The sequence below is a fragment of the Carassius gibelio genome, chromosome B14 (genome assembly GCF_023724105.1).
Source record: "Carassius gibelio isolate Cgi1373 ecotype wild population from Czech Republic chromosome B14, carGib1.2-hapl.c, whole genome shotgun sequence".
Lineage (NCBI taxonomy): Eukaryota > Metazoa > Chordata > Actinopteri > Cypriniformes > Cyprinidae > Carassius > Carassius gibelio.
The window spans coordinates 13350261-13368462 of record NC_068409.1 but is presented as its reverse complement, the minus strand read 5'-3'; the positions used below and the strand labels follow the sequence as shown (position 1 = coordinate 13368462).

Below are 18202 nucleotides of genomic sequence, written 5' to 3'. Positions count from 1 at the left end.
TATATATATATTATATATATATACAAACAAATCTGGCCTGAAAATGATTATCTTCATGTTTGTACATCTAATATTCTACTCTAACAGCATAGGAGAAAATACAAAAATAAATATTTTCCATATTGAACCTTTTGAAGTAAATTTTTTCTTTTTTTATACAGTATGTCATAAAGTTAAGTTTAAATTTTGCAAACAGTGTTGTCTGTATAATATCACACTTACCAGTGTTCGTAGTATATTTGTGTCTCTGCCCTTATAAATTATGAAAGGGGATCATCACATTTGGAAATCCTTGCATAAAAAAAGGTTTGGGAATACCTGTCACATGAGACTTAAAGAAACCTGGGCTCTTTTGAACTGGGACACCCTTGCAACCATTCAGGAAACCCAAAAACTTCACTTCGGTATTCCATGGGATCATAATACCAATCTCAACAAAACTATGCCAAGAGATGAGGATACGTTTTCTTGTGCTATTGTAAGTTTGTGGTCCTATTGGGCGGGGTCTAGTACCTCCATCCCAAAGCAGAAAGAAGCAGCAGACTCTGAACCAGCCTGAGACCCTTCACACCTCACCATGATCTGCGTTCTGCTCTTAACACTGTTTGCTGTGGTGTCAGCTGACCGGGTGCCCCGCAGCTGCGGCACCTGCGACCCGAGTAAGTGCGCTCCGCTACCGGCCGAGGGCTGCTCCTCCGGGACGCTGCTGGACGCGTGCGGCTGCTGCGAGCTCTGCGCGTCTGGTGCTGGAGATCCGTGCGGGGGACGTGGAGCCTCAGCCAAGCGCTGCGCGTCCGGACTCGAGTGCGTCAAGAGCGACAAAGACAAGAAGAGCAAATCAGGGGTCTGCGTCTGCAAGAGCAACTATCCCGTGTGCGGCACTGACGGCGTGAACTACAACAGCGGCTGTGAGCTGAAAGCAGCGAGTGTCACAGCAGTGAAGGACAAAAAACCCGAAATTAAGATTCGGAACAAGGGCAAATGCGCTGAAGGTGAGATGCCTCAACACTAAGAGAATCTCTGTATTTTAGCAGTCAGCACTTTAATAATTTTCATTAATAATTAAAATGTTTAGATTAAATAATGCTGGTTAATAGTGCATGTGGGCTATGATACGTAGAGAGGTGTTTCTGCAGCTACGGGCACTTTTGAAAAAATCAGTCCCGGTTACTTTGTATTTTAACCATCAGAGTCTGTATAATACATATGAAACGAGTCAATAAGATTTTAATCTGGAACGTGTTTATTTTGTATGTTTTTCAACTCTGCTTCTTACAAAATGTCCTATATACATTTTTCTTTTTCTTTTCTATAAAAATGTAATATATTTCAATAGCTTTTTCACATTTTGTGCTGTTTTGTAAATACTGATATATAAAAATAATAATATAGAAAATAGGGACTGAATTGTTTTCTCTATGCCATGTAAAATTTAGACAGTAACCTTAGATGTCAATTGTTTCCATACACACTTAAGATAACATATTTAGCTTTTTATGACAGATGTTGCCATTTCAATGTGTAAATCATCTCAACTTACAGTGTTCAAATATTTTTTGCAAATAAAAATTTGGGAAAAAAAGCAAATCTGCGGTAATGACTGTCGGTAAGCACAATGTTAAAGTGCCAGGAAATAATGAAAACAGAAGGTTTTGCATGTTTAAAAGATAGTGGTTTTGCAGTAAAGAACTCAAACGGTTTTTCGTGTTTAAAAAAATATATTATCTCCTAAATTTCCTGTATTTTTCAACATTTTCAGATCACTAGGAAAAAAAAAAAAGGTTAAAATGTTCTGTGACAACATGCCCCAATAGCTGTCATACTAAGGGGTACATTTTCACAGTGGAGCCTGTCACTAGGAATTCAAAGCATTATGTATTTGCATAATGCAATGGAATTCATACATTTTTGAGTGTGATTTAAGTGTCCAAAAATGTTTTGAGGCCAATGTATTAAAATTGTAAATACAATATGTAGCTTAGCTTAGCCCCAAATTATAGTTCTGTACCTAAATGGCAAAATTAATTAATTATTTTATATTTATAATGGCTCACTGACTGTTTATATTGCAAGTACATTTAGGCGTAGTGTTTTGAAGTGTTCCTAACCACCCACAGCTATTTAAAGGTCAGTTTTTTTTATTTCATCCAAAGTAGAATTTGACCACGGGGATCACATGGATCAGAGTGTTTGTGCAAAGAAATGAAACGCTGGCTTTATCCACAGCTGCGTCAACAACTACTTTTCTACTTAAGATTTGTTAATGCCCTACATGATCCCCTCACATGATTCAGGTGTCATGTGCTTGTGTTCAAGTTTCTTTTCTCCTGGGAGCACTTGACCAGTCCTGTACTTTGTCCCTGGGACAAATGAACTGTGCGCACACAGATACATTGACAGTGTGTTAAGGCAACAACAGAACAGGCCAGAGGCTATTGTTTTCATACAGGGTGGAAACGTTTCGCTATCCCTGAACAGACATGTCTGAAATTCCAGCCTCGGGTGGATTTTCAGTTCTGAATAGGGAGATCAGGCCTGATCAAATAGCAATGTCTTGTTTAGCAAATCACACAGGCATACTGTTGGTTTAAAGCACAGTCAGACAGCTTGGATCAGTGAACCTGCGTATAATTCATTATAACAGCATTCTGGCGTGGGATTAAAAGAGACAGCGGATTCTTTATATGGAAAAGCCTCTCCAGCCGAGCTTTCTCTGACCTCTGTCTTCTCCTAATCAACCCAACAAGCTGACAATATGACAGAACTCAGAAGGAATGGAAACTGATTTGTTTTACCTTGTTTGAAATACTCCTCCACTACAAGGTATCAGTTTGCAGGTTGTAAAAACACATTTTCTTACCCTTATCTTTGCTAAAGTAACCTAAGTGCATGTATATATTACAACAGGAGTGAATTCGTGTAAACTTAGTTATTTTTCCCCCTAAGAATTAATGTCCCAATTGAACAGAAAACTGTTAGGACATTGAATTAAATAATAATTCATAATTGTGTGTCTAATAGAAGAAAAAGTCATCTTGACATGTCAGATTTGGAAATAGCCTTTTAAATTTTGAGTGAACCATTGAAGTGATTTTCTCACACTAGAAGCAACAATGCAGCTGTTGTCTGTATTTCAATCTGTCCATCAGTGCAGGGTGCAAACTCGGTTCCAGAATTCCTTACTCAACCAGGCACAAGAGAAACCCACATGCTGATCATTTCGGCATGGCATGCTTATTATATAATATGCAACTAGAATGCAACTTCTAAATCTTTTTGTGTGTGTGTGTGTGTGTGTGTGTGTGTGTCCTCTGCAGCACCAGTTATTGTAACAGCTCCAGGAGAGGTCTGGAACATTACTGGCTCGCAGGTCTTCCTGAGCTGTGAAGCCACCGGGATACCAACACCTGTGCTCACCTGGAGAAAAGTAAAAGAACAGATTATTATTAATAAAAAAAAAAAAAACAGTTTATCTATGGATATTGTTTTTACAAGTATGTAATGTCTGAGCTGATGTGTTTTCATGTATATCAGATTCTATAGAACAAACACAAAACCCGTATGGAATATAGGAAGGATGTGTTTGTGCATACAGTACAGCTCCAGCTATGTTAAAGGATGTCCACTTCTATGAATAACACAGCACAGAAACAATAGCACCAAAAACAAGGGAGGAATCAGAGCAGGAAGCACTTTATCAAGTGTGTCATCAGCGATCACATTTTTCCATTCTAGAACTGAAGGAGACAGGCATTCTCCTTAAAGATAGGATCAAGGAATTCAATGGCACTGGGCATTGCTTTGTACTGGCGAGAAGTTCACTAATATAAAAAGCCACAGCGGATGACCGGATACAAAAATGACTAATGGTGTTTTCCCACTAAAAAAAAAACTCTCTCAGGAAATCTGAAACCCTGGGAAATATCGGTCTTTAAAAATATGTTTGAGCTCTGACTCAGTTTTCTATCTGTAAATTAGTTTAATGCTTATTTAACCATGAGGTAATATGGGTTTTATTTTCGTAGGCAGTTTCTGTTGATCAGGTTAGTTATGCTTCATAAATGGTGGAAACTGGATTATGTTCTGGATGCCGAATTCCACCCTTGCCTCAGTTTGAGGGGCCCTGCGGGATATTTTTATTACAGAGATGCAAACCCAGAGTCCCTCAATAATTACTTTTCGCGTCTCTTGAGATCAGAGGAGGAGATTAAAAAGTTTAAGCAATAAAATTAAAGTCTGAAAGACGGACTTGAGAAAGAGTGAGGGGAGTAGTTTGAAAAGTCAGAGAAAAAACATAAGTTAACACGTACCATTACATGAAATAATAATAATAACTGCAACAACAATAAAGATAATAAGACAATTGTAAATATCATTAATACATTTTAATATATATATATATATATATATATATATATATATATATATATATATACAAACACACACACACACACACACACACAGTACAGGACTGCGCAATTCATTTAAAATTGTTTGGTGTGATAGGATTCCAAATTTAGGGGGGCCATGCTTATTGACAGGTACCAACATGCAAAATTTAAGCATTTATTTTCATAGCCTTACTGTAACTTCAGTAATATGCTTATGTTTATCTCACCATACACCTCACACTTTAAAAACATACGCAACTGAAAAGGTACTGGTCATTTTCAGCCATGACATTTTATGGACTTTTCTTCTTTTAACCCTTAAACACAGAATAAATTGAAAATACAGGGAAATACCTGATAAAAGTCAATACAGAAAATTCCTTCATATTAAGCCAATTTGTAAAAAAAAAAAAAAAAAGGTTAAACATTTGACTTCAGATGGCTGTTTATCAAACTGCAAAATGCAATACATTATTTATTAATTTACGATCTAGCGTGTCTGGTTCCACATGTGGTTATAGTTTAGAGGAAAAACAAAAAAGAAAAACTAAAAATAAAATATTTGCTAATCTGTGTGAATGATACGGTTCTTCCTGTAGAGTCTGGTGTAACTTAATCATGCATAATCAAAACCACCACAGAACAAACAAGCTGTAGTCAGCTACAACATTATGTGCTTAGGCGTTTGTGTGTTGAAATTAGTCTGAGTGTAAAAGTGAAATATCTTCATGACTGTGTGATTTTCATAGGTATCTAATAGCAAAGACAAAACTCTTCCTCTCCCTGGAGACAAAGACAACCTGGCTGTCCAGACCCGTGGAGGTCCTGAAAAGCATGAGGTTACCGGATGGGTGCTAGTAAGTACATTTTAACTAAATATACACTCTTTCGTTTATTTATCTCCCCATGCTTAACTACTACAAGCTTTCTGCTACAAGTTACAAGTGTTATTTATTGCGCAACGCAAAATCGTTATAGCATTTTTTGTTGGCCGCACTGCTCTAAAAGGACTCATCTCAGGTTACATTTGATTGGAGTTCTCTGCACTTATTGAAACACTGAGAACAGATTGGGTGAAAACTACATCTGATGGCCATCTGTTGCAGATATCTCCACTTACCAAGGATGAGGACGGCTTCTACGAGTGTCATGCCAGCAACATCCAGGGTGAAGCATCGGCCGTGGGCACCATTCATGTGGTGGATTCCATCAATGACATTCCACACAAGAAGGGTAAGTGAGTGCAGTTGAACGGTTGACTGATGCACAATAACTCAGTCCATTCGTACCTACTTCATGCTTCAGGATACATAAAAGACATGCACGAGTAAAGAATGTAGCAGAAACTTATGTGTGCAGCACATGCTGTACAGAATGTGTTCCATCATGCCAAACTTTTTTCTTGGCCAGTTCCCTTTGAGCAAGATGGTTGCAGTGACAAGTTTCTGCTGTTGCATGTTGACAGCCCATAAAACAGCTTTGTGAGGAACATACCCTGGTTTCAGTCAGTCAAGAGCCATGCTCTAAAATTACAGATTAGATTAGATTGATTGAATGACTGATTTCTAAAAAAGCTTGCTAGCTAATCATGATTTACTTATGTATAGCACAATGTCCAAGCTGCTGTTTTCCAAACAGTGGAATCATTCTGTGACTTCCAGAATTGCAAAAAAAATTCCATATGACCGAAGTCATACAATAAGCATGGATTTGACTGTTGAACAAAGCCTTTTCTTAACTGAATGGAGAAGCAAATTACATTTTAAAGCTTTAAGTTGTAAAAGTATTTAAGTTGACTGTTATCAACTAAAACTAAAATTATTTAAAATCATTTCATTAATTGAAATGAAACATAAACACTCTATAAAAAATGAAAACTTGAATAAAATATATGCAGAAATTAGAAATGGTTCCTTGGGATCTAACTGAAATAAAACAAGGCGAGGTTGTAATAAGATGCAAAAACTAGTACTGAAAAAAGCTTTTAAAAATGTTTTTTTACTGAAATGACTAAAACTAAAATAGAAAAAGCTAAAGAAAATGTAAGTTATTTTAGAAACTTAAAAAAAGCTATATATATATATATATATGATAAAAGCACATTAGTTCTCAAATTAATTTAAACTTTAGCCTAATTAAAATATTAATTTCTCAAATTTAAATAAAAACTGAAAATATAAAAAGTTACTTATTTTAAATATTAATAATACTGTATTATATAAATAACACTAAATTAACTCTGTTTAAAGGGATAGTTTACCCAAAAATTTTAAATTATGGAAGTGAATGGCTACCATTAACTGTTTGGTTACCAACATTATTCAAAATATCTTTTGAATTCAAAAACTTTATTGTGAGTAAATCATGACAAAATGTTCATTATTGGGTGAACTATCCCTTTAAATCTCAATCTGTTCCTCACACATAAGATTTTGAATACAGCAAACAAATTATATAAACCGCTTTTATTGTGATCTTGGAGCAGAACTTCAGTTTTTAGGCGAGTTATAATTGTAATGTTAATTACCTGTTTGGCTGTATAACACAGAATTCCTTTCTTTTCAGCCAACTAGAAAACTAAGACGTCTTTGTCATTGGTGCCTCTTGTCTGTTTGTATGCAGGGAAGGATGATGAGCTGTAAGAGGACGTGGCCTCCGACTGAGATGTTGAAACACTACGCCTGTGCATTAATGACAAGCATCTAGTGCAATCACTGCTCACACGCTCCACCTGAACCACAAACAGCAACTTACACACGGACACTTTATTCTGTAGAAGTTCTGAGATACTCACAAAAACACAAACTCCAACATTTCTCCATTCCTACACTTTACCTCACTCTACAACGTGTCAGCCTGCAGAACAACTTTGATACTGTAAAGCGCAAACCAAGACAACCATCATATTGATTTTTGAAGTTACGCACATTCCGAGAACACGAACATTCAGACACGCACACTTCATACGGCACATAATATCATTCACACTTGCATGCACGTGAAAGCACTCAAATATCTCTTCTCCGCTTATATGTATGTTTTACTTCTCTTTGTGATTTTTCAAGATGTTTTAATGATACAAATTTTACTCATTCCTTTAGTTTTCTTTCATTTTGGTTGATGTCTATGGTGCTGAAAAACAATTATTTTTTGAAACTATTTGTGCACAGTTTCTAAGACTTTTAGATGCTGTTCCTCCAAGGTTCAGTTAAAACTTTAAGACTACTTCATCTAAATCAGGGTTTCTCAAATGTTTTAGTATGATGCACCAAAAATCATATTTAATTGAGAACCATGGGCCTAGAGTAAATGTTACATTATATCAAACTAAAAATCAGATTTTAACCAAATTAAAAATATAAATGATTTTCTCCCCTCAACTTTTCCATGTGTATTAACATGTGACAGCAAGCCAACAATTTTTTTTTTTTTAATTAATGCCATGACAAGTCACAACTAGTGTAGTTCAGAAGAGCCCGAGTTCAATTTTCTAGGTGTTAAAATTCCGTTGGTTCCCAAATTACAGTAGAATTAAGTGTTGTCTTTAAGTCTGAGCATCTAATGCATCCGTTTATGTTTTGATATTTGTATAACACTAATGAATAAAGATGTACTTGAAGAGGCATGCAGTGTGGTGTCTGTGCAGAAAAATTAAGCAATGTCATCATGATCACTTTTTTTTTTTTTTTTTAAAGGAAACTTTATTTTATTCTCGGTTGAACAGCAAGAACATCTGTTCCAGAACAATAACATATGAAAAACAAAACAACAACTGTAGAAGTTCACAAGCACAGCAGTTACCGCAGGAAGTGCTGTTGGGATCCATTCAAAATTATTTTCCCTATACTTTTTTCCATTATTCTTTGTATCCTGTATTCCATCATTCATCTGTGTGTTGTTTAGCTGGTCATCATCCGTGGGGCAATGCTCATAGACATCAGCTCCTGGAATAAGAGCTTACAGGCATACGGCATCCTCACCAAAGAGATCTGAAAGAGCAGAGCAGAGGATGGAAAGAGTGATGAAAGAGCCCATTTTACCATCTTAAATAATCCAAAACAAATTCTATATGCTCACTAGACCCTTTAAGGTAATAGGTCATTGCTTGTTCATTGTGGGAACTGAATCAACAACCATCCTCCATTGCATCCATGCACTGGATGAATCGATCACAATAAGATCAATAACTTGCATTTAGAAAACTATCAGTCAGGATATCAGTTCTTGCTCACCTGTGTCTTGTTGCGGCATCCCCTGCACTCATAGGTGTGTGTGCGGGTGTTTGCGATGGCCATGAGGCCACATAGATTGCAGACGTGGACCTGGTATGGGTCAGAGGCCTCAAAAAGCCTCTCTTTAAGGAACTGAGCAGCACCGTGAGCGATCTGACAGTCACGTTCCATCTCTCCAAAACGCAGCCCACCATCACTGAAAGGAGAAAAAAAAAAAAAAAAAAAAAAAAAGTATTAAGATCTGATAGGAGATTTTATATATTATGCATGACAAAAAAAAAAAAAACTCCATGTATAATAGAGCTGTCTCACCGTGATCTACCCTCCATGGGCTGTCTGTTGAGGATCTGGACAGGGCCACGGGCTCTGGAGTGGATTTTATCATCCACCATGTGCTTCAGACGCTGGTAGTATGTGGGTCCGATGAAGATCTGAGAGGTGAGCTTACGGCCGGTGAAGCCATTATACAGAACCTGCAAAAAACACCATCATTAGAAACAGGTTTAAATATTCTTAAATACATTCTCAAAGGCACAGTCCAATCAAAAAATTGTATTGTTATTTACAAAGGCTGGTAAGCGATTATTGTTTTTTAAATGAAATTACGTGGTGATTAATTAATCGCAAATCAATCACACATCAAATCTGGCTCGAAAATTACTCCCAAAAGACCTTTTAAATTCAATGTTGTGTAAAGCATCAAACAGATATTATAAAAAGTAGCTTCAGAAATACTTTGTTTGAGTATATTACATTACGGTTATTGGACAATGAGTGGGGGAGTTTGGGTGGGGGAACCACACCTTTAATAATTTATTTTATTACTACCACGGAAATATGAAATTATTTCTTTAAATTAGAATAATCAACTAAAACTGCCAGTAGGCGGTGGTAAACGCCTTAATGATTAAGACATCGTGTCATTCATTAATTTGATTCGTTCAAATGGCTGATTCATTCAGGTATAGTAAATGGTTCTTTATAAATGGTTCATTGAATCATTGGTAGCACTTTATTTTACAGTCCTGTTCCTCATGTACATACTATGTACTTATTATAGTAATTACAATAACTATGTAATAACTGGGTACTAACCCTGAACCTACCCCTAAACCTTACCCTACCCCATGTAGTTACCTTGTATTACCAGAACTTTTTTAGATAAATACACTTTAAGTACACTATAAGTAAAAGTAAGACTTTAAGCAGATCATCACCATCAAACCGATCGGTGTGTGACATCAAAGAACTGCAAGAGCAATAGACAGCAGACAGCTCCTTATGCTTTGAGCTGCTCTGTCTGTGCAGTGCCGCTTCAAATGTTAAGAACATTCTTGAAAATATCTTCTATGTTTCACAGAAGACAGAAACGATTACAGATTTGGAGCAAGTTCAGGATGCAAACATTTTTTACATTTTCATTTTAGGTGGACTATCCCTTTAATAGTGCTGCCACATTGGGAGGTAGAAGCTCTTCACCTCATTGCCTCTCAGATGGTAACCATATTCTGACAGCAGGTTGGAGACTTTTTGTACGTTCACAGCATCATTGAATGGCGTGGCATCACCAATCTCCCCTTTGTTAGCGGACACCTGAACGGAAGAGGAAATAAAAAGAAGAATTCAGAACTATATTTAATACACACAGGCTCATGAGTTAAATCAATGTAATTACTAACTGGCTGCTCATATTATAATGTGAAGTTAAACATTAACTACATATTTATAATTATTTTTTAAGTGCATAAATGTGCACATTAGAATATATAATCACTACAAAAGAGGAATCATAAAAAGAGTCCCTGGAAGCAGAATTGTTCAATTCTGTAAAATATCCTTCCTTACAAAGTACCAAATATTCCCACATGAATAAGCTTGAGAATCTTTGTGGTGCATGTGTACAAACACATGTTCCCAGAATAAACATCTGTTGCTAAAGTAGAAAACAAGTTGAATGACAAGTATGATATATAGGATTTGGAGCAGAGAACAAAGTACCTTCCCCTGCAGGCACTCGATCAAATGGCCGACTGTCATTCTGGAGGGGATGGCGTGAGGGTTGATGATGATATCTGGAGTGATTCCTTCACATGTGAACGGCATGTCCTAATGAGAGAAATTCACAGCTCTGGTCAGACACACACTTTATCTGCATTCGAGTTCTTGGGTGACTGTTTACAAGGCCTTCAGCTGTGAGTCTCTGCTATCAGGAACTGCTTGAGAGCCACATCCTGTATACAGACCTTCAACTACAGGCTAGTCTAAACAAAGCTGGCATACACATTTAGTCAAACTGACATTAAAAATGAGCACAACAACATTACCTCCTCTATTATACACTTCTGTTCACAGGTTTGAGGCCAGTAAAGTTTTGTTTTTCTTGATTAAATTAATACTTCTATTCAACAAAAGTGCATTACACTGATTAAAAGGTTTTAGTAAACCTAAATTTGTCAAAAAAGATTCTGTGAAATGAAAAAAAATGACCATTTTCGATGCTAAGAAATGTTTTTAAGGCAGCAAATCAGCTTACTAGAATTATTTCTGAAGGATCATGTGACACTGAAGACTGGCGTAATGATGCTGAAAATTCAACTTTGCATCACAGAAATAAATGACATTTCAAAATGTATTAAAACAGAAAACTCTTATTTTAAACTGCATTATATTACTTCACAATCCTACTATCTTTATACATTTTTTCCAAATAGATACAGCCTTGATAAGCATTAAGAGACTTCTCTCAAAAACATAAAATAATTGTACCGGCCTCCAGACTTATGTACACACTTACCTCTTGTCTGTACTGGATACCACAGGTACCCTTCTGACCGTGCCGACTGGCAAACTTGTCTCCAATTTGTGGTATACGAACCGAACGGACCTGCACAAAGTTTGCAAAATGCAAACAGTTTAAAGATAAAAAAATAAATAAATAAACCTCAGAGTCAAATCAGTACATACCCTAATTTTGCAAAACTTGTAGCCCTCTTGGTTTAGCGTGACCATGACTTGGTCAACGATTCCGGTCTCACTGGTGCGCAGGAATGTGCTGCAGTCTCTCTTAGTGTAGCGACGGTTGGTGCTATCCAGTTCATCGTCATTCTCGGGAAGCGTTACAGTTTTACCAATGATAACGTCCTCGCCAGACACACGTACACCAGGAGCAATCAAACCATCGTCATCCAACTTGTCATAGATGGCATGTCGCATGCCTTTAGAGAAAAATGAAACAGCAATGATAATGCACCTTATGCAGAAAAGCTCTGTAAAGCAATGCATCCCATCTCCATGTTTATCTTAAGGTTTACTGCAACACTACAACAACACTACACAACAATATTCAAACTGTAAAAATGCATTTGACCACACATGTAGACAAATAAATAAAAACATTTTCTGATTTAATTTTTTTTGCTCCATGCAATAGTTTAATTTATTTATTGACTTTTTAACTCCATGCCAGCATCAGGGCTATTTTCATGGTGATATCTGAAAAAATTATACAAGGTACACCATGCAATGGTAAGGACAGAAGTATTATACGATGCTGCAAACATGCTGCTTTGTGACTGGTTAGGATAAACAGAAGAGCAGAAACACTAGAATTTGCACCTTGACAGGTCTCTCTGGTGGGTTTCTCAAAGATTTCTTCCTGGTCAAAGCCTTTCTTAGATTCCTGTTCCTTGTATGAGCGGTAGAACACAGACCTGAGATCATAGACATTTGAATCAAAACAGGAAATTTGTGAAAAGGGAGGAATGTTTCACAATACAATTTCTCCAGCTAAACCTAGAATCCAATACCTGAAGAATCCACGATCCACAGCCGAACGGTTCATGATGACAGAATCTTCCTGGTTGTAACCAGTATATGATGCAATAGCCACAATGGAATTGATACCTTTTAAGAAAAATGGATTAGAGTTTAAAAATTAAAATGATATCAGATCATTTACACATTAATTTTCAAAAACTTTGGGTTCGGTGAGTTTTTCTTTATGCTCACCAATGCAGCATTTATTAGATGAAAAATAATGTAAACGGTAACATATGAAATGCTACAATAATGTTTTTTTTTTTACTATATATTAAAAGTAATTTATTTCTGTCATGCAAAGCTGAACTTTTAGCAGTCATTAATCCAGAACAGGTTTTTTTCAAATGGAAATCTTTTGTAAATGTCTTTACTGCCACTTCTGATATACCTGCTGGCAGCTCTCTAAAGCGCAGGTACTCCATGGAACGAGTCGTGACTAGGGGTTTCTGGGGGTAGTAGAGCACATGTGCCAGGGTATCCATACGCACATGGAAGTTAGTGATGTAAACTCCCATGGCTTGTTTACCCATAGCAGACTGGTATGTGTTTCTGGGAGACTGTAGACAGGAGAGTGCATCATTTAGACGCTATTTTATATACAACTTCTTACAAATGGTTATACTAGAAAACTGTCAAATGAAATATCATATTTGGGTTTGCAGATAATTCAAATACTTAAAAATGTAAATAAATCCACAATAGCCGATATGTAATATGTAGGTACCTGGTTGTGATCAGGGAAGGGAATGATGGATGCACAGACGCCCAAAATCATGGACGGGTGGATCTCACAATGTGTGTAGGTGGAGCAATAAGCCACTCCCTTCTCCTGAAGGTCATCTGGGGTCATGGCCAACATCACGGTCTCCTCCTCTAGTGTGTCGATATATTCAACCACGCCACTGGCTACTAGGTCCTGCCAACTACACAAGAGACTCTGTTAAAGAAGAACAGGCCGATTCTGAAACCTGATATCTTTCACTTAAGTATGTACCTGTAGTTGTTGTACTCCCTCTCTTTGAGCTGGTCAATATGTCGCCTCTTCAGAAGAAGTTTTTGCTTTTCTACAATAAGCAGCGGACGGCAGATCCTGCCAGCATCTGTGTAGATCCTGATCTCCCTCTCACGAATATCTCTGATCATTGACACCTGGACCACGATGAAAACAAGATCACCGTTAGGTGCTGTACACCGACTAAAGCGTTAAACTGGAGTGGTGCACAAGTGATGCCACACCTCAGACACAATGATGTCCATCTGTCTCCTCAGTTTCCGCAGGGTGTTCATCAGTTGCTCTGGATCTTTATGAATACCCACCCAGCAACCATTCACAAAAATCTTAGTTGCACTGAAAAGGAGAAGCACAATTTGTTGTATTATTCAATAGAAATTTGCTAAATAATTGAATGTGGTTTTATAAACAAGTCATTTAAAAACTAGAACATCATTGTGAAATCAAAACGTTTCGCTTGTGAAGCTTGTCGATTTCAGCGGTGTGCTGCTGCCCCCAGGATGACACTCACTCTGCTATGGCAGCCGGTGAGATTTCCTCCAGGTTCTCCATGCTCCACTCTTCCAAGAACTCCAGGATGGGGGACGGCTGAGATCCCACAGAAATGTAGGCCATGAGTGCTAAATTCTTCACCAAACCTACAGCATGGCCCTGCAACAGAATTTCACTCCATCTTAATCACTTCACCGAAAACTTAGGTTAGGGTTGAGGGTCACATGCATACTAGTGTTACGGTATCCTACCTCTGGGGTCTCAGCAGGGCACACCATACCCCACAGTGTGTTATGAAGCTGCCTAGGTTTGGCCAGCTTGCCATCTCGTCCTATAGGGGAGTTTACACGTCGCAGGTGGGAAAGAGTAGAAGCGAAGGTCAACCTGTTCAGCACCTTCGTATTTAAAAAGACAATGAGGAAACAAATGAGCGCCTTGGAATTCTAAATGAACACTGAGTGATCGATTAGTAAAAATGAAGAAACATTTGTAAACAGAAAAGAAAGCATATGTGATCTCACCTGCGATACTCCAGCTCTTGCCTGATGAGCTTTCTTTACATCGCCCCAGTTCCCCGTGGCTAGAGAATACTTGAGTCCGTCAGAAATGATGCGAGTCTTAATGGCCAGCTCGAGATTGAAGTCTTTCCCCCTGTCAATAAACTTCTGTGCATAGATCCTGATCTCCTTTAGCAGATTCTTGAACATTCTGGAAAAAATGGGAGATACATAGATTTCAACTCGGGATGTAATTTTCATTTAGAACCATACACAAGCATTATTTAATGAATGCATCTTGAATGTTTGAGTCTTACCCTCTGAAAAGGAATGCAAGCAGGGGTCCTGCGAGATCAAGCCTCTTGTTGCCATAATGATCTCTGTCATCCAGCTCTCGTCTGCCCAGAGCAGCCAACAATAGTCTGTGAACCATGTAACTAAACAGAGAAAGCAAACAGTATTTAATTATATTACAATACAGCTCTCGTCATACAAATAAAAACATATAAAAAATTATAAAACAGGGACATTAAATTGTCATATATCTTTTTTTTTTCATAAAAAAGCTATGCAAACAGGATAAAATCATAATACTATTTTACCCTAGAAAATACGCTTTCTTGGTCTCGCAGAAATCTGATACACCAACATGTGGCAGCACTTCCTTCTGCAAAACCTCTTTAGCATATTTGATTCTTCTCTCTTTGGTGACACCAGGCTTGGCTCCTCTGGAACCAATGAAGTTCAGAGCCACATTCTGTTCCTGAATCACAAAGGCCTCATCCAAAGATGGCTTCACCTGTGGGAAAAAGCAGAGAACGCTGTTATAAGTCTGGACATGAATCACAAATGAAATTTGCACTCATAAAATAAACCTCTACTTAACTAAAGATTGCTTAAGTTTCCACAAAAAAGGGTACATACCATTTCCATCATCTCAGGATCATCAAAGTCATAGATGATGTGTTCCAGGATGTCTCTGTCAGACACAAATCCCAATGCACGGAATACTATGATGATGGGTACTTCCTGCCGGATATACGGCAAAGTGGAAACAATCCTCTGGCCGATGGCACTTTTCTTTACTCCCTGGATGCAGAAGAAATATTTGCATAAGATTCTGTGCACTAAGATTTAAAGAAATCCACTCAACTTGGCTCAATCTGCAAGCAGAATACTTGCTTACCAACTGCAAATACTGACCTGTCCTCCACGGGCCATCATGCTGACCCAGATGGTGCTGGTGGGTCTGGAGGAGTTCTCCAGACATGACCTGCACTCTCCTGTGTAAGCATACTTGGAGTCTTTCTTGGCAAACACATACACTGTGTTAGTGGCCATCTTTTCTTGAGCAATCAGGACCTGGAGAAAGGACAGAACACATTACACTTAATCGAAATCAGACTTTTGAGACAAAATTCAATTGATGGAAAATGTCAACAAACTATGTGATACAATTTCATTAACAAAAAGTATTTTATGCTGTATTATGAAAAAAAAAAACGGACCTTCTCTGAACCATTGATGATGAAGTAGCCTCCAGGGTCCAGTGGGCACTCATTCAACTCACAAAGATCACGATCTGTTAGGCCGCTGAGGAGACAGTACGTGGAACGGAGCATGATGGGAATTTTGCCGATGAAGGTTTTCTGATGCTGTGTCTGCTGTTGCTCTTCTCCATCTTTTATGATGGTCTTTGTGATGTCCACATACAGAGGGGCAGAATAGCTGCAAGTCACAGTGCACATTCAGATACAACATGCGATAAAAGCTCTGCCCTGTAGGACAAATATGAGGTTCACACAAAATCATTTAACCTTTTACACAAACTTATAAGGTCTGTAAATTATCAACATGATCAAACTTTGTTCAAAAGTGTCATCGGTTTGATTTTTTTAACTTTCTTAGTATGTAAAAGGCCTTTTAGAATAATTTCAAGAACTGTGAAATCAACTGTATATGGATTTTTATAAGAATAACTTAAATTTTTTGAAACATTTCAAGATGAAGACATACTAGACTAGTAAACAACTTGTTTACTTGATTATTCATGAATTATTTTTAGAAAAATAATGTTAAAATGAGAGTATCAATAATGATACACAAGCCTTTTGAGGAAAGTTTATTTGTTCATCTCTCAGTCATCATTGTATTGCATTGCGTTATTTTGCCCACAGTCCCACATAATAAAAACTGCAGAGCTTTGATCATAACACTACAAGCTTACATATTAAGTGCAATTAAACAACTTAAGACTTTGCTACACATATTTTTGGGAGATAAAGAGTGACGAATTATATTTATATGCATTTTATTTAGGTCCCCTGTTATACTGTTATAAAGGTCTCAATGATTTACACTACAAGCTATCAAAATTTAATCTCATACTTCTGTAGTTTGAGGGCTTTTTTTGTCCTCCTCAAATATAAGTTCTGTATTCTCCTATATCATACCATATGAGCCGTAAAAGCCTGATTTACAAAATACAATAATCAAAATACAAATACACAAACTTTAAATATTTTGTCTAAAGGTTCAAAACTCACGTTAGATTTCGAAGTCTAGCTTCGTTTGGCATCATAGGTGACGGAGCGCCATCTCTTTCCCAGTGAGTGGGTTTGGACAGATAGATCTGCTCAAACTTCAGGAGGTACCGAGGCTGCAGAAGAAAAAAAAATCTAATTTATTTTTATTTATTTAAAACAGTCTATTTCTTTTTAGAATGGACCATAACCACATGATAAAAGGGCATTGATTCCAGCCACTCACCGGTTCCTCCACCTCTCCAGATGTGTGCTGGGCCTCAGCCTGCAGGTCAATGGGTGGAGCATCCTCCACAATCCTCTGCACAGACATCTGGATGAACTCATCGAATGAGTCCAGCTGCTGTCGCACCAAACCTTTTTCATCGAAGTATGAACTGGAAAGAGAAGTGACACAAGAAACAAGCAAAGCTATATCAAAGTTTCCTCTTACTAATTAGATTCATCATTATGGTTATATATATATATATGTGTGTGTGTGTGTGTGTGTGTTTGCATGTATGTAAACACACACACATAAATGTATGTAATTGTTGTACCTTAATTAAAGTTACACAAACTCCAGCACAAATGCAATTACGATTTATTAATCTGCTATTTATTGATTACCTAATAACAATCCAACAGGCCTCCTGCCACAGATCAGGGGTGATTTCATCATCATCTTCATCATACTGGATATCTACAATAATTAAGAAGATATTTAATCATAAAAAGAGTTGATCTATGGCAAATAGTGCAACAACACAGTAACGTTAGCTGACAAATCATGCTTACTACCGAATGCATTACTTTATATATATAAACTCTTTAACTTATAATAAAAGTTGGATGGTTTGGCATAACTCTTTCTGGTCAAAGCTAGCTTTAGCCTGTTAGCTACTTACGCTGTATTAACGCTTAAAACTACAGTATCTAGCTACACATTTTACTGCAATAAAACAGCACACACATACCTTCGTCTTGATCGTACATGATATTTTCTTGTGAATAACTTTAATTCTGATTCAATTAAAAAGAGGTTATCTGCGCGCCTCACACCACGGCGCTTTGTGTCGGAGCCGCTATGAACAACACGGCTACGGAATTATACGTCACTTCCGAAGCAAGATATATTATTATATTTATTCACATTTATTTAAGCATTTATAATTTAGTTATCCGTGGTATGGATTTTAAATAACATACGTTAAATAAAAACTAAAACGTTTTACGT

At 37.3% G+C, this 18202-nt stretch overlaps 2 protein-coding genes across 3 annotated transcripts; one reads left to right on the top strand and one right to left on the bottom strand.

Moving 5' to 3' along the window:
• Positions 1 to 513: 513 nt before the first annotated feature.
• LOC127971985 (insulin-like growth factor-binding protein 7) lies at positions 514 to 8014 on the top strand. Of its 2 annotated transcripts, none has more exons than XM_052575349.1 (5): positions 514 to 992; positions 3318 to 3427; positions 5141 to 5248; positions 5498 to 5624; positions 7014 to 8014. In XM_052575349.1, exons 1-5 carry the CDS (start codon positions 578 to 580, stop codon positions 7031 to 7033), a joined length of 780 nt encoding a protein of 259 aa, XP_052431309.1. In that variant the 5' UTR covers positions 514 to 577; the 3' UTR covers positions 7034 to 8014. The 2 variants fall into 2 exon arrangements, with proteins under 2 accessions (XP_052431309.1, XP_052431310.1); XM_052575350.1 differs by having other exon boundaries at positions 518 to 992; positions 6957 to 8014.
• Positions 8015 to 8055: 41 nt separating this feature from the next.
• LOC127971982 (DNA-directed RNA polymerase II subunit RPB2) lies at positions 8056 to 18082 on the bottom strand. The gene is made up of 25 exons (XM_052575345.1): positions 17943 to 18082; positions 17596 to 17668; positions 17213 to 17363; positions 16990 to 17102; positions 15952 to 16171; positions 15647 to 15805; positions 15368 to 15532; positions 15046 to 15242; positions 14761 to 14880; positions 14468 to 14654; positions 14198 to 14341; positions 13966 to 14105; positions 13679 to 13790; positions 13437 to 13591; positions 13167 to 13365; positions 12831 to 12999; positions 12430 to 12526; positions 12239 to 12333; positions 11588 to 11838; positions 11418 to 11507; positions 10622 to 10729; positions 10103 to 10216; positions 8936 to 9096; positions 8624 to 8819; positions 8056 to 8380 (listed from the first exon to the last, which is right to left on the bottom strand). The coding sequence occupies exons 1-25, from the start codon at positions 17959 to 17961 to the stop codon at positions 8291 to 8293; spliced, it is 3525 nt and encodes a 1174-aa protein (XP_052431305.1). The 5' UTR covers positions 17962 to 18082; the 3' UTR covers positions 8056 to 8290.
• Between the last annotated feature and the right edge of the window lie 120 nt (positions 18083 to 18202).